We start from the raw sequence: 15,371 nt of genomic DNA, 5'->3' as shown, positions 1-15,371 counted from the left end.
GAAAGGAAACAAAGATACGGCACCCTTCAGAGGAAGATTTCTCTCCAGAATTCATTAACCGAGAGGGTAAGTTCCCAGAGACTAATGGTAGGGAGAGTTTTTATTTAAAATTCACTGGGAACAAATCAAAGCATGAGCTCTGGGATTAACAAATGCTAGGTAAGAAATGAGTATGATTTAAGATTTAACCAGTGAAATAAACAATATGAATAATGCCAAAGTAGCAAGACTCTGGAAGCACATTATTAAATAGGTCACAACTAAAGATTCCTTATCCTGTTTAAAAATGAAAAGGCTGCAACTGGAGATGCTGAACCATAAGGAACTTGAAACTAAATGATGAAATAATGATACATGTTGGAAAAGAATTTGATGTTCTGATTTGGTTTTAGATTAACTACTTTGGGAAATATATTAATTTGGATTCCAATTTAAGTAGTACAATAGTTCTTTTCTTTAGGAAAAAAATCTAAAAAGTTTCTTTACAAAAAATTAATTTTTGGGTTTAGAGCAATTTGGTATTCTACATGTTAATGTATTCTTTAATACATCCAGTCAGACAATTTGATCCAGTTCAAGTTCCTAGAAGATACCATCTTAAGCAATGTGGCAACTATACCAATCACACCAAACAGGGAGAGAATGCAATGGGCCTTTTATTAAGGGAAAGAAAAAGAAATAATGAGAAGCAAATAAGAGAAATTGAAAGCAGCTACCTGAAAAGGGAGCTGGGAAAGCAAGACTATTTTGTTTTTCTCATTCATCTTTAGCATGCTTGTGACTTTTTTTATCTTAATTCTTTAAAATTTATTTTAATTGGAGACTAATTACTTTACAATATTGTTATGGTTTTGCCATACATCAACATGAATCCACCACGGGTGCACATGTGTTCCCCATCCTGAACCCCCCCTACATCCCTCCCCATACCATCCCTCTGGGTCATCCCGGTGCACCAGCCCCGAGCATCCTGTATTATGCATCGAACCTGGACTGGTGATTCGTTTCTTATAAATATTATACATGTTTCAGTGCCATTCTCCCAAATCATCCCACCCTCGCCCTCTCCCACAGAGTCCAAAAGACTGTTCTATATATCTGTGTCTCTTTTTCTGTCTTACCTACAGGGTTATCGTTACCATCTTTCTAAATTCCATATATATGAGTTAGTATACTGTATAGGTGTTTTTCTTTCTGGCTTACTCACTCTGTATAATAGGCTCCAGTTTCATCCACCTCATTAGAACTGATTCAAATGTGTTCTTTTTAATGGCTGAGTAATACTGCATTGTGTATATGTACCACAGCTTTCTTATCCATTCGTCTGCCGATGGACATCTAGGTTGCTTCCAAGTCCTGGCTATTATTAACAGTGCTGTGATGAACATTGGGGTACACATGTCTCTTTCAATTCTGGTTCCCTTGGTGTGTATGCCCAGCAATGGGATTGCTGGGTCATATGGCAGTTCTATTTCCAGTTTTTTTTAAGGAATCTCCACATTGTTCTCCATAGTGGCTGTACTAGTTTGCATTCCCACCAACAGTGTAAGAGGGTTCCCTTTTCTCCACACCTCTCCAGCATTTATTGCTTGTAGACTTTTGGATCGCAGCCATTCTGACTGGCGTGAAATGGTACCTCACTGTGGTTTTGATTTGCATTTCTCTGATAATGAGTGATGTTGAGCATCTTTTCATGTGTTTGTTAGACATCTGTATGTCTTCTTTGGAGAAATGTCTGTTTAGTTCTTTGGCCCATTTTTGGACTGGGTCATTTATTTTTCTGGAATTGAGCTGCAGGAGTTGCTTGCATATTTTTGAGACTAATTATTTGTCAGTTGCTTCATTTGCTATTATTTTCTCCCATTCTGAAGGCTGTCTTTTCACCTTGCTTATAGTTTCCTTTGTTGTGCAGAAGCTTTTAATTTTAATTAGGTCCCATTTGTTTATTTTTGCTTTTATTTCCAATATTCTGGGAGGTGAGTCATAGAGGATACTGCTCTGATTTATGTCAGAGAGTGTTTTGCCTATGCCCTCCTCTAGGAGTTTTATAGTTTCTGGCCTTACGTTTAGAACTTTAATCCACTTTGATTTTATTTTTGTGTATGGTGTTACAAAGTGTTCTAGTTTCATTCTTTTACAAGTGGTTGACTAGTTTTCCCAGTACCACTTGTTAAAGAGATTTGTCTTTAATCCTTTGTATATTCTTGCCTCCTTTGTCGAAGATAAGGTGTCCATAGGTGTGTGGATTTATCTCTGGGCTTTCTATTTTTTCCATTGATCTGTATTTCTGTCTTTGTGCCAGTACCATACTGTCTTGATTACTGTGGCTTTGTAGTAGAGCCTGAAGTCAGGCAGGTTGATTCCTCCAGTTCCATTCTTCTTTCTCAAGATTGCTTTGGCTATTCGAGGTTTTTTGTATTTCCATATAAATTGTAATTGTGTAATTATTTGTTCTAGCTCTGTGAAAAATACCACTGGTAGCTTGATAGGGATTGCATTAAATCTGTAGATTGCTTTAGGTAGTATACTCACTTTTACTATCTTGATTCTTCTGATCCATGAACATGGTATATTTCTCTATCTATTAGTATCCTCTTTGATTTCTTTCACCAGTGTTTTATAGTTTTCTATATATAGGTCTTTTGTTTCTTTAGGTAGATATATTCCTAAGTATTTTATTCTTTTCGTTGCAATGGTGAATGGAATTGTTTCCTTAATTTCTCTATTTTCTCATTATTAGTGTAGAGGAATGCAAGAGATTTCTGTGTGTTGATTTTATATCCTGCAACTTTACTATATTCATTGATTAGCTCTAGTAATTTTCTGGTGGAGTCTTTAGGGTTTTCTATGTAGAGGATCATGTCATTTGCAAACAGTGAGAGTTTTACTTCTTCTTTTCCAATTTGGATTCCTTTTATTTCTTTTTCTGCTCTGATTGCTGTGGCCAAAACTTCCAGAACTATGTTGAATAGTATGGTGAAAGTGGGCACCCTTGTCTTGTTCCTGACTTTAGGGGAAATGCTTTCAATTTTTCACCACTGAGGATAATGTTTGCTGTGGGTTTGTCATATATAGCTTTTATTATGTTGAGGTATGTTCCTTCTATTCCTGCTTTCTGGAGAGTTTTTTATCATAAATGGATGTTGAATTTTGTCAAAGGCTTTCTCTGTATCTATTGAGATAATCATATGGCTTTTATTTTCAATTTGTTAATGTGGTGAATTACATTGATTGATTTGCGGATATTGACGAATCCTTGCATCCCTGGGATAAAGCCCACTTGGTCATGATGTATGATCTTTTTAATGTGTTGCTGGATTCTGATTGCTAGAATTTTGTTAAGGATTTTTGCATCTATGTTCATCAGTGATATTGGCCTGTAGTTTTCTTTTTTTGTGGCATCTTTGTCAGGTTTTGGTATAGGGTGATGGTGGCCTCATAGAATGAGTTTGGAAGTTTACCTTCCTCTGCAATTTTCTGGAAGAGTTTGAGTATGATAGGTGTTAGTTCTTCTCTAAATTTTTGGTAGAATTCAGCTGTGAAACCATCTGGACTGGGTTTTTGTTTGCTGGAAGATTTCTGATTACAGTTTAAATTTCTGTGCTTGTGATAGGTCTGTTAAGATTTTCTAATTCTTCCTGGTTCAGTTTTGGAAAGTTGTACTTTTCTAACAATTTGTCCATTTCTTTCACGTTGTCCATTTTATTGGCATATAATTGCTGACAGTAGTCTCTTATGATCCTTTGTATTTCTGTGTTGTCTGTTGTGATCTCTCCATTTTCATTTCTAATTTTGTTGATTTGATTTTTCTCCCTTTGTTTCTTGATGAGTCTGGCTAATGGTCTGTCAATTTTATTTATCCTCTTAAAGAACCAGCTTTTGGCTTTGTTGATTTTTGCTATGGTCTCTTTTGTTTCTTTTGCATTTATTTCTGCCCTAATTTTTAAGATTTCTTTCCTTCTACTAACTCTGGGGTTCTCCATTTCTTCCTTTTCTAGTTGCTTCTGGTGTAGAGTTAGGTTATTTATTTGACTTTTTTTCTTGTTTCTTGAGGTATGCCTGTATTGCTATGACTCTTCCCCTTAGCACTGCTTTTACAGTTTCCCACAGGTTTTGGGTTGTTGTGTTTTCATTTTCATTCATTTCTATGCATATTTTGATTTCTTTTTTGATTTCTTCTGTGATTTGTTGGTTATTCAGCAGCATGTTGTTCAGCCTCCATATGTTGGAATTTTTCATAGTTTTTTTCCTGTAATTGAGATCTAATCTTACTGCATTATGGTCAGAAAAGATGGTTGGAATGATTTCAATTTTTTTGAATATACCAAGGCTAGATTTATGGCCCAGGATGTGATCTATCCTGGAGAAGGTTCCATGTGCGCTTGAGAAAAAGGTGAAATTCATTGTTTTGGGGTGAAATATCCTATAGATATCAATTACGTCTAACTGGTTTATTGTATCATTTAAAGTTTGTGTTTCCTTGTTAATTTTCTATTTAGTTGATCTATCCATAGTTGTGAGTGGGGTATTAAAGTCTCCCACTATTATTGTGTTATTGTTAATTTCCCCTTTCATACTTGTTAGCATTTGTCTTACATATTGTGGCGCTCCTATGTTGGGTGCATATATATTTATAATTGTTGTATCTTCTTCTTGGATTGATCCTTTGATCATTATGTCGTGTCCTTCTTTGTCTCTTTTCACAGCCTTTGTTTTAAAGTCTATTTTATCTGATATGAGTACTGCTACTCCTGCTTTCTTTTGGTCTCTATTTGCGTGGAATATCTTCTTCCAGCCCTTCACTTTCAGTCTGTATGTGTCCCTTGTTTTGAGGTGGGTCTCTTGAACACAACATATATAGGGGTCTTGTTTTTGTATCCATTCAGCCAGTCTTTGCCTTTTGGTTGGGGCATTCAACCCACTAACATTTAAGGTGATTATTGATAAATATGATCCCATTGCCATTTACTTTATTGTTTTGGGATTGAGTTTATACACTCTTTTTGTGTTTCCTGTTTAGAGAAGATCTTTTAGCATTTGTGGAGAGCTGATTTTGTGGTGCTGAATTCTCTCAGCTTTTGCTTGTCTGTAAAGCTTTTGATTTCTCCTTCATATTTGAATGAGATCCTTGCTGCGTACAGTAATCTGGGCTGTAGGTTATTTTCTTTCATCACTTTAAGTATGTCCTGCCATTCCCTCCTGGCCTGAAGAGTTTCTATCGAAAGATCAGGTCTTATCCTTATGGGAATCCCCTTGTGTGTTATTTGTTGTTTTTCCCTTGCTGCTTTTAATATTTGTTCTTTGTGTTTGATCTTTGTTAATTTGATTAATATGTGCCTTGGGGTAAATGAGAAGCAAAGAAGAGAAGCTGAAAGCAGCTACCTGAAAAGGGAGCTGGGAAAGCAAGACTATTGTTTTTCTCATTCATCTTTAGCATGCTTGTGACTTTTAAAGGGGCTTCCCTGGTAGTTCAGACAGTAAAGAATCTGAACAAACAGACAAAAAAAATATAAGGAAAGGAATGAATGAAGGAAATAAGGACAGAAATCTCTTTCTACTAGTCTAAGCAATAAGCCCAATTATTCCAAACAAAGAAAAAAGACTGGTCAAGTCAATTCAAAGAAAATTTAGAGAACAATGTTAGAAATCTCAAGTTACTGGGAACATGTATTTCTTATACCAAAAGCATTACCACAAATCTACAACATGGGAAGCACGCACCTAGATATACAAAAGTAATACCAAGGAGGAGCTGGTAAAATGACAGAATTGAGTCAATAACTGATTACCTAATACCAAGATGATGCTATGGACCCAGTGGCACCAATAACGCACTACAGGCTGTCTTTCATCATACACGAATTAACCCAAATGTTCTTCCTTCACCCTTTCTCTGGAGATGTACCAGATGTGCAGAATGAAGATGGAGAGACAAGATACATAGTAAGGAAACTGAGAGCTATTTTGCCCAGAAGGGGACTAGACTCTTGATTATAGTATTCTTAGCAAGCTGGTCTAAACTAGAAGCTAAAGAAACAGAAAAAAAGGCTTAAGATTCAGCATCTCTCTTTATATGCTAAAAAGTCACCACATTGTTAAAAATAAAAATTAAATAATTATTTATTTTGTGCAATTTCAAAATAATAAAGACTGCAAGTTTGAGAAAATGACTAATCCTCCAGAGAGACTGAAGGAGCCAAAGCAAAAACAACATCCAGTTGTAGATGTGACTGGTGATAAAAGCAAGATCTGATGCTGTAAAGAGCAATATTGCATAGGAACCTAGAATTTTAGGTGCATGAATCAAAGCAAATTGGAAGTGGTCAAACAGGAGATGGCAAGAGTGAACACTGACATTCTGGAAATCAGTGACTAAGGACTGGAATGGGTGAATTTAACTCAGATGACCATTATATATACTACAGTGGGCAGGAATCCCTTAGAGAAATGGAGTAGCCCTCATAGTAAACAAAAAAGTCCAAAATGCAGTACTTGGATGCAATCTCAAAAACGACAGAATGATCTCTCTTCATTTCCAAGGCAAACCATTCAATATCATGGTAATCCAAGTCTACGCCCCTACCAGTATCGCTAAAGAAGCTGAAGTTGAAAGGTTCTATGAAGACCCGTAAGAACTTTTAGAACTAACAAACACCCAAAAAAGATGTCCTTTTCATTAAAGAGGACTGGAATGCAAAAGTAGGAAGTCAAGAAATACCTGGAGTAATAGGCAAATTTGGCCTTGGAGTACAGAATGAAGAAGGGCAAAGGATAATAGAGTTTTGCCAAGAGAACACACCGGTCATAGCAAACATCCTCTTCCAACAACACAAGAGAAGACTCTACACATGGACATCACCAGATGATGATGATTGGTGATCATCAACACCGAAATCAGACTGATTATATTCTTTGCAGCCAAAGATGGAGAAGCTCTATACAGTCAGCAAAAACAACACTGGGAGCTGACTGTGGCTCAGATCATGAACTCCTTATTGCCAAATTCAGACTTAAATTGAAGAAAGTGGGGGAAACCACTAGACCATTCAGGCATGACCTAAATCAAATCCCTTATGATTATACAGTGGAAATGAGAAATAGATTTAAGGGACTAGATCTGATCGACAGAGTGCCTGATGAACTATGGACGGAAGCTCGTGACATTGTACAGGAGACAGGGATCAAAACCATCCCCAAGAAAAAGAAATGCAAGAAAGCAAGATGGCTGTCTGGGGAGGCCTTACAAATAGCTTTGAAAAGAAGAGAAATGAAAAACAAAGGAGAAAAGGAAAGATACACCCATTTGAATATAGAGTTCCAAAGAATCACAAGGAGAGATACGAAAGCCTTCCTCAGTGATCAATGCAAAGAAATAGAGGAAAACAGCAGAATGAGAAAGATTAGAGATCTCTTCAAGAAAATTAGAGATACCAAGGGAACTTTTCATGCAAAGATGGGCTCAATAAAGGACAGAAATGGTATGGACCTAACAGAAGCAGAAGATATTAAGAAGAGGTGGCATGAATACACAGAACTGTACAAAAAAGATCTTCACGAGCCAGATAATCACAATGGTGTGATCACTCACCTAGAGCCAGACATCCTGTAATGGGAAGTCAAGTGGGCCTTAGGAAGCATCACTACAAACAAAGCTAGTGGAGGCGATGGAATTCCAGTTGAGCTATTTCAAATCCTGAAAGATGATGCTGTGAAAGTGGTGCACTCAATATGTCAGCAAATTTGGAAAACTCAGCAGTGGCCACAGGACTGGAAAAGGTCAGTTTTCATTCCAATCCCAAAGAATGCTCAAACTACCACACAATTGCACTCATCTCACATGCTAGTACAGTAATGCTCAAAATTCTCCAAGCCAGACTTCAGCAATACATGAACCATGAACTTCCAGATATTCAAGCTGGTTGTATAAAAGGCAGAGGAATCGGAGATCAAATTGTCAACATCCACTGGACCATTGGGAGAAGGCAATGGCACCCCCCTCCAGTACTCTTGCCTGGAAAATCCCATGGACAGAGGAGCCTGGTAGGCTGCAGTCCATGGGGTTGCTGAGGGTCGGACACGACTGAGGGACTTCACTTTCACTTTTCACTTTCATGCATTGGAGAAGGAAATGGCAATCCACTCCAGTATTCTTGCCTGGAGAATCCCAGGGACGGGGGAGCCTGGTGGGCTGCCATCTATGGGGTCGCACAGAGTCAGACATGACTGAAGCGACTTAGCAGCAGCAGCTGGACCATCAAAAATGCAAGAAAGTTCCAGAAAAACATCTATTTCTGCTTTATTGACTATGCCAAAGCCTTTGACTGTGGATCACAATCAACTGTGGAAAATTCTGAAAGAGATGGGAATACCAGACCACCTGACCTGCCTCTTGAGAAACCTGTATGCATGTCAGGAAGCAACATTTAGAACTGGACATGGAACAACAGACTGGTTCCAAATAGGAAATGGAGTATGTCAAGGCTGTATATTGTCACCCTGCTTATTTAACTTATATGCAGAGTACATCATGACAAACGCTGATGAAGCACAAGCTGGAATCAAGATTGCTGGGAGAAATATCAATCACCTCAGATATGCAGATGACATCACCCTTATGGCAGAAAGTGAAGAACTAAAGAGCTTGTCATGAAAGTGAAAGAGGAGAGTGGAAAAGTTGCCTTAAAGCTCAACATTCAGAAAACTAAGATCATGGCATCCAGCCCCATCACTTCATGGCAAAGAGATGCAGAAACAGTGGCTGACTTTATTTTGGGGGGCTCCAAAATCACTGCAGATGATGATTGCAGCCATGAAATTAAAAGACACTTACTCTTGGAAGGAAAGTTATGACCAACCTAGACAGCATATTAAAAAGCAGAGCCATTACTTTGTCAACAAAGGTCTGTCTAGTCAAGGCTATGGTTTTTCCAGTAGTCACGTATGGATGTGAGAGTTGGACTATAAAGAGGGCTGAGCGCAGAAGAATTGATGCTTTTGAACTGTGGTGTTGGAGAAGACTCTTGAGAGTCCCTTGGACTGCAAGGAGATCCAACCAGTCCATCCTATCAGTCCTGGGTGTTCACTGGAAGGACTAATGTTAAAGCTGAAATTCCAGTATTTGGGCCACCTGATGCGAAGAGCTGACTCATTTGAAAAGACCCTGACGTTGGGAAAGATTGAGGGTAGCAGGAGAAGGGGACGACAGATGATGAGATGGTTGGATGGCATCACCTACTCAATGGACATGAGTTTGAGTAAACTCCGGGAGTTGGTGATGGACAGGGAGGCCTGGCGTCTGCGGTTCATGGGGTCGCAAACAGTCAGACACAACTGAGCCACTGAACTGAACGGAACCTTTCTGTTCCTCTTTTATCATTCAATTTGCAATTCATGCTGGGAGCCAAGGATATCACTGCTGTGCCACAAGCCTCCAGGCAGTCTGGTAGAAAAGGGAAAATGAGCTTGCAGTAAACCAGTTGACAGCCTGAGACCTCTCTGATGGGACAAAAGGATAAAAGGTTTTGTTCTCAGTGGCAAATGGGGATGGGTTTTCTTCATTCCCACACTTCCTTTGCTGCTAAAACTGGCCTTTAGGACAGCTAGAAGAATCGCCAGGGCAGAAGCAGTACCCTTCCCTATGCTAGAACTTTGCTTGGATCTCTTAGCTAACTTCCTGGGCAAGCAGTGGCCAATGGATCTTTTTAGTATGCTCCCCCACACAAGGATACAAACATGCCCATTCTTCCCATGGCCTCAAGTCACCACTGACTTGAAATGCCATGTTTAACATGTACTAAATCTTATATGCTTGGGTATACTTTGGAGCTTTCCTACTCTGTTCCACTTCTGAGATTTTCTCAGTAATATTCAATAATAAACATGAATGAAATTCGTTGAATGTCATGGAGAGAAAAGTTAACTTATTTCCCTTTTTAAAAAGAGAACAAAAAAACGTGCTAAAAGCAAAGTGACATAAAAAATTTTTTAATATTTTATATTTCATTTAAATATATAAGCTTTCAAAAATTACATAAAAACTGAGGTGAGAAAATGCAAAATGAAAAGGCTCCCCTGACTTTGTTCTTTCTTAAAAAAAATAAAGGATGAGAACCTCAGAGAATTACCCTTTTCACTTTAACAGGAATGATTGTCTTCTATAATTTCATATCCAGCTTTGACCTCTCATATGACCTCCAACTTCTAGCATATCACTCTTATGTGAAAGCCCTACTGTTACTTCAAATTAAACATATCCCAAACTGCCTTCTCTTTTAAGCAATCACATGTTCATTACAATGCTTCAACTATTTTTTGAATTCTGAAAAACATTCCCTCATACACTATGTACCACTTTCTAATTGTTTAAGGTAGAAAGGCAGAATCATCTTATTATTCCACCATAACCAAAATCAGAGATCTCCAAATGACATGTGAATAAGAAGCAGTATTTATAATGAAAATACCAACTTTAAGTCAGAACTATTTGGGTTCAGATTCTAGCTTTATCACTTTTAAAAATAGTTTTAAAAAACCACAATGAGATAACAGTCAATATCCATTAAGATGACTATTATACACACACACATAGACACAACAGAAAGTAAGTGTTGAGAAGATGTAGAGAAACTGGAATCCTTGTACACTGCTGGTGGGAATGTAAAACTGTGCAGCTGCTATGGAAAACAGTATGGAGATTTCCCCAAAAATTAAACACAGAACTACAATGTGATTCAGCAATTTCACTTCTGGGTATTCACACACAAGAATGAGAGCAGTGACTCTGATATTGTGTACACCAACACTCACAGCAGCATTATTCATAATAGCCAAAAGACGGAAGCAACCCAAATGTCCACTGATTGATAACTGGATAAACAAAATGTGGTATATACTTACAAGGGACTGTTTTTCAGCCCTCAAAAGGTAGAGAATTCTGACACACACTACATGGATGAACTTTGAGAACATTACACTAAATGAAATAAGCCAATCACAAAAGGACAAATATTATATGATTCCACTTATATAAGGTACCTAGAGTAGTCAAATTCACAGAGACAGAGAGTAGAACAGTGGTTGCTTAAGGACTCAGGGGGAGAGGAAAATGTGAAATTATTGTTTAATGGGTACACTTTTAGTCTGAGAAGATGCAAAGAGTTCTGAGATGAATGGGGGTGATGGTTGCACAAAAATGTGAATGTATTTAGTAACACTGAACTGCATACCAAAAAATGTTTAAAATGGTAAATTTTATGTTATATTTTACCACAATAAAAGAATAAAAGTTTAGTCCCCTGCCCCACAAATATCAATTCCACAAAGTATTTAAGATAGTTGGCTGTGCTATTTCTTGACTGCTTGTTTGACCTCAGGTTGGTTATTTAAACTTTTCAAGGTCCCAGAAGAGTTTAAGAATCCTCAACAACGAAAAGAAGCAAGAACCCTCAACAGGCACCTAACACAAATCTCTTTGCTGTCTCTAAACCACCCTAAAAGCCTAACCACTGGAAGTACACATAAGAAGCCCGAGGCGAATTGATAAATGATACTAATCTTAACAGTAACTTCCGATGTATTTGGAGGCTGCAATTTGGACAATGTTAATTCCTCTAACCCCCGAAAAATAGAAAAAGAAAGTCATCAGACTTATAGAAAACATGGTAAATCTCTCTCTAACATGTTTCCCAGTCATGCAACATCAGATTATAAAATCATCATGCCCATTTCTGTTCTCTTGGGAAAGAAAGAAGTGACAGAATAATCACACTTACCTGTACTGCCACCCAGTGACAAGGTTGGTATACTTCATTAGGTAGCCATACACATTTTCCATGTGGTCACTGTTTCAAAAAGATCAGAAAGTGCCAAAAATCAGTGAAAATTAGAAGAAATTCCAGGAAGTTAACTGTACAGTTGAAAAAATAGCTGTAGAGACATACTTTTTTCTATAAATGTCTCAAACTTACTTCAGAAGTAAAATTCATAGGTTAACAAATAGAGCTATTTATTTAATCCCCCATATTTATATCCATAAGACTATATATTTTATCAGAATTCTTCAAAACAACTGTAATTACCCATAAATTATTGGGTATTTCAAACATAAAATCATTATATAAGTATAAAATTATATAAATATGAAATAAATATACTATAAATATAAATAAAAGCATTTAATAACCTAATTCAATACTAAACAAAGACAACCCAGTTTTATGGTTCCAGAATAAACTAAAAAAAAATCTCTAGGCTGAACAGTGCTTCCTCACCCTGGTGGGACACATTATGTCTCTGAATCTTTGGGCTTCCAAAATGAAGATCCTGTTTTTGATGTATGTGACACGTCACTCCCACTCCCCCATCTCATGGGGCATGAGGCAAAGTGCTCACTGCAAATCTTGCCACTGGAAAGATTTATTTGGAACCTGTATCATTAGCCTTACTACTACTGAGTTCCTTTACTTCTGCCCCTCCTTTTCTATTTAAAAGATATATTCTGTTATAGTGGTTCACAGAAAATGCGGATCTCACTACTTCTTTTCCAATATTTTAAGGTTCCCTATACTTATGAAAAGATATCAAAGCTACAACTACATTGATATATCTTTTTGACATAAAGGCTTCATTTTTTATTTTGTAATTTACATTAAGAATTCCTTTTAAAATCCTCTAAAGTTTTAACTTTACACTATAAAATGCAACTAATATTAAACATTTATTTTCTCTACTATCCCTGAATTGCAAAACTTATTTGGTAAAAGTTCAGCTAACCACCATTTAGGAAATGGAAAGTATCAGACAACTGACAACCTTTAAAACATGGACATCAAAAGTAAAATCAAGAGAGAGCTGACACAACCAACAGAACAGAATTTTTAAAAGATGTAGATTGATCTGAATGACAAATGAAAAGAGATGAAGATAAAGACACTCTCTTGTGTAAACAAACAACAAAATGACTATATGAGTCTAGGCGTTATTATTATTGGAGATCAAAAAGGAGGATGCCTCAGGAATAAACTCAGTGTTGGGTGCCTTTCTGACCTCATTTCTTCAGAGTGCTTGGAAATAAAGATCAAATCTGAAAGTAAAGAACTGACCTCAGTTCAAAAAAAATTTTTTTTCTATATTTTTCTTCCAATCCAAGATTAGCAAAAAACACTGATTTTTCACTAACATTAAATGAAACTGCTCAAGCCCTTTTGGTTTTATAAGGTCAGTAATCTCAAGAAGGTAAAGGCTGTCAACTTCTAAAATGCCAACCCAAAGTTATGATAATTATATATGTACTCTGTCATGTTAAAACTGACAGTACCATCTGAATTCTCATTTCAGTGTTTTCTAAAGCCCATATCCAGAGGAAGGATTCTTCTCTGAAACTCAATCTATTAGCACCCTTAGGTCACAGCAAAGGTACTTCTTTCAGTTACACTGGTACTTGAAAAGTCAGAGAGATACTCCTCTAGTCTGGCTCTCAAATTTTTCCCAGACTTCAAACAGCTTTTTGGGGCCACAGGAGTCCCAATGTCCCTGGACTCTGCCCCAAAATAATTTCACAAAAAGTTCCTCGTCTGTTTTTGATATTTCACATATAGCTTAACTGTCTTGAACAGTCCTCATCCTCAAAACTTATTCCTTCACTTATATACGGAATCTAGTAATGCCCCCCCCCAAAACAAAAAACAAAAACTCATAGAAGAGATTAGTGGCTGCCAGAAGTGACAGGTGAACAAAATGGGTGAAAGTGATCAAAAGACACAAACTTGAAGTTATAAAATAAGTAAGTCCTAGGGATGTTATTTATAGGATGGTGACTATAATTAATAATACTATATTGTGCATTTGAAAGTTGCTAAGTATAGATCTTAAAAGTTCTCATCATAAGGGGAAAAAAATTGTAACTGTGTAGTGATAGATATTAACTAGACTTGTGATCATTTTGCAACATAAAAAATCACCAAACACCTAAAAGTAATGTTACATGACAATTATATCCAAATTTTTAAAAACCTTATTCTTTGCTTATTCTTGTGGCTTTATAACCTCAATATTTATTTAATTACATCCTATATCAACCCACAAGAGGACTAAGGTATCACACAACCAGAATTAAATATTTCCCTGAAGTACCCAGATAGTCCATAATTCACCATTTTTTATTTTCCACTTTAGGTTCTCTACACCAAGCTTTCATTACTAAATAAGAATCATTTCATAGCTATTAGTATATAATAAAAACATCACAATTCAATTATAGTTCACTTCCTCTGCTTCTAGGACTACCTATATTCTTCAAATGGATATATGAACTGTGCAGAAAATCTGTCTTAAAATTTCAAATAAACTATCAACAACTAAGAAAAACAAAACTCTTTACTTCAAAGCAATGAGGGCTCATGTTCCTTACCTTTGTCTGGTCCCTCATATTATTAAAGATATTCCTTACTTGGGTCATAAGTTATATTAGTCATTTAATGAATATCAATGAATTTTTTAGAGTATAATTTCAGTAGCATTGTTCACTAAACAACAAAAGTTTATCTTCATACTGCATTAATGTTTTATGTTCAATTTTTAATGTTTTTTAGTATTTTTGATTCTTCTATCTAAAAAGTTAACCTTCTCACAAAAATCACAATAGGGATACTGACACGGTTCATTTGATAGTAGCATAAAGCCAACTTCGAAAGAAACAAATTCAAACATGCAATTTAAGCTGCTGGCCTGCTTTTACCACAGAAAACAGACATCTGAGGTTACGAAGAGCCGACTTAAGAACACCCCACCCCTGAACAGCTGGTGCCACTGTCCCTCTCGCCCTTCCCCTCCTCTTGGCAGCGCAACCAGCTGATGTGGGGCTGCTGTGCCACCTGGTGGCCCACATGCAAAGATCTGTGAGTGAGCGTCCTTTGACTACGCTCCTTTCTTCCACTTCCTTGTATTTGAGTTACTATGTAGTACCTCTAACACTCATGGTTTGCTCCCAATTAAAATATGTGAATTTAACTGAAGATTTATCTGTTAATATGAATAAAACCTAGTTGTTAAAGTGGGAATATACCACATATTTGATTATAGCATAATAATATTTTTCCTATGAAGTAGAGATGATGGTTCAAAAGATTAACACACTGAAAAATAAGCAATAAAAAAGTTAATTCCTTCTGTCCTTCAGCAACTCCACCACTCAAACTGGGTACATTCTGATCTTGTTAACATTCTATTGAAATCAAGCTGGAAGCTGATAATCTCTAAACACAGCTGATGAACTGAACTGTATGTCAAGCAGCATTACTCTATTTAATTTGCTGTTCGCCACCTCCCAAGTAGCTTAATAATGACTGTTTCAATTTCTAATTCTCCAATATTAT

The 15,371-nt window shown here is 36.8% G+C and overlaps 1 protein-coding gene across 1 annotated transcript in view; it reads right to left on the bottom strand.

Annotated features, from left to right (window-relative positions):
• The window catches only part of OSBPL11 (oxysterol binding protein like 11), a 95,837-nt gene that overhangs the window by 56,094 nt on the left and 24,372 nt on the right, over positions 1–15,371 (bottom strand). The window contains exon 2 of the mRNA XM_040250142.1: positions 11,772–11,840. Within this exon, the coding sequence (XP_040106076.1) occupies positions 11,772–11,840 (69 nt within the window). The remainder of the gene's footprint in view (positions 1–11,771; positions 11,841–15,371) is intronic.

This window comes from Oryx dammah, unplaced genomic scaffold, assembly GCF_014754425.2.
Source record: "Oryx dammah isolate SB20612 unplaced genomic scaffold, SCBI_Odam_1.1 HiC_scaffold_2, whole genome shotgun sequence".
Lineage (NCBI taxonomy): Eukaryota > Metazoa > Chordata > Mammalia > Artiodactyla > Bovidae > Oryx > Oryx dammah.
The sequence above is the reverse complement of the archived record's forward strand: the minus strand, read 5'-3'. Positions and strand labels throughout refer to the sequence as shown.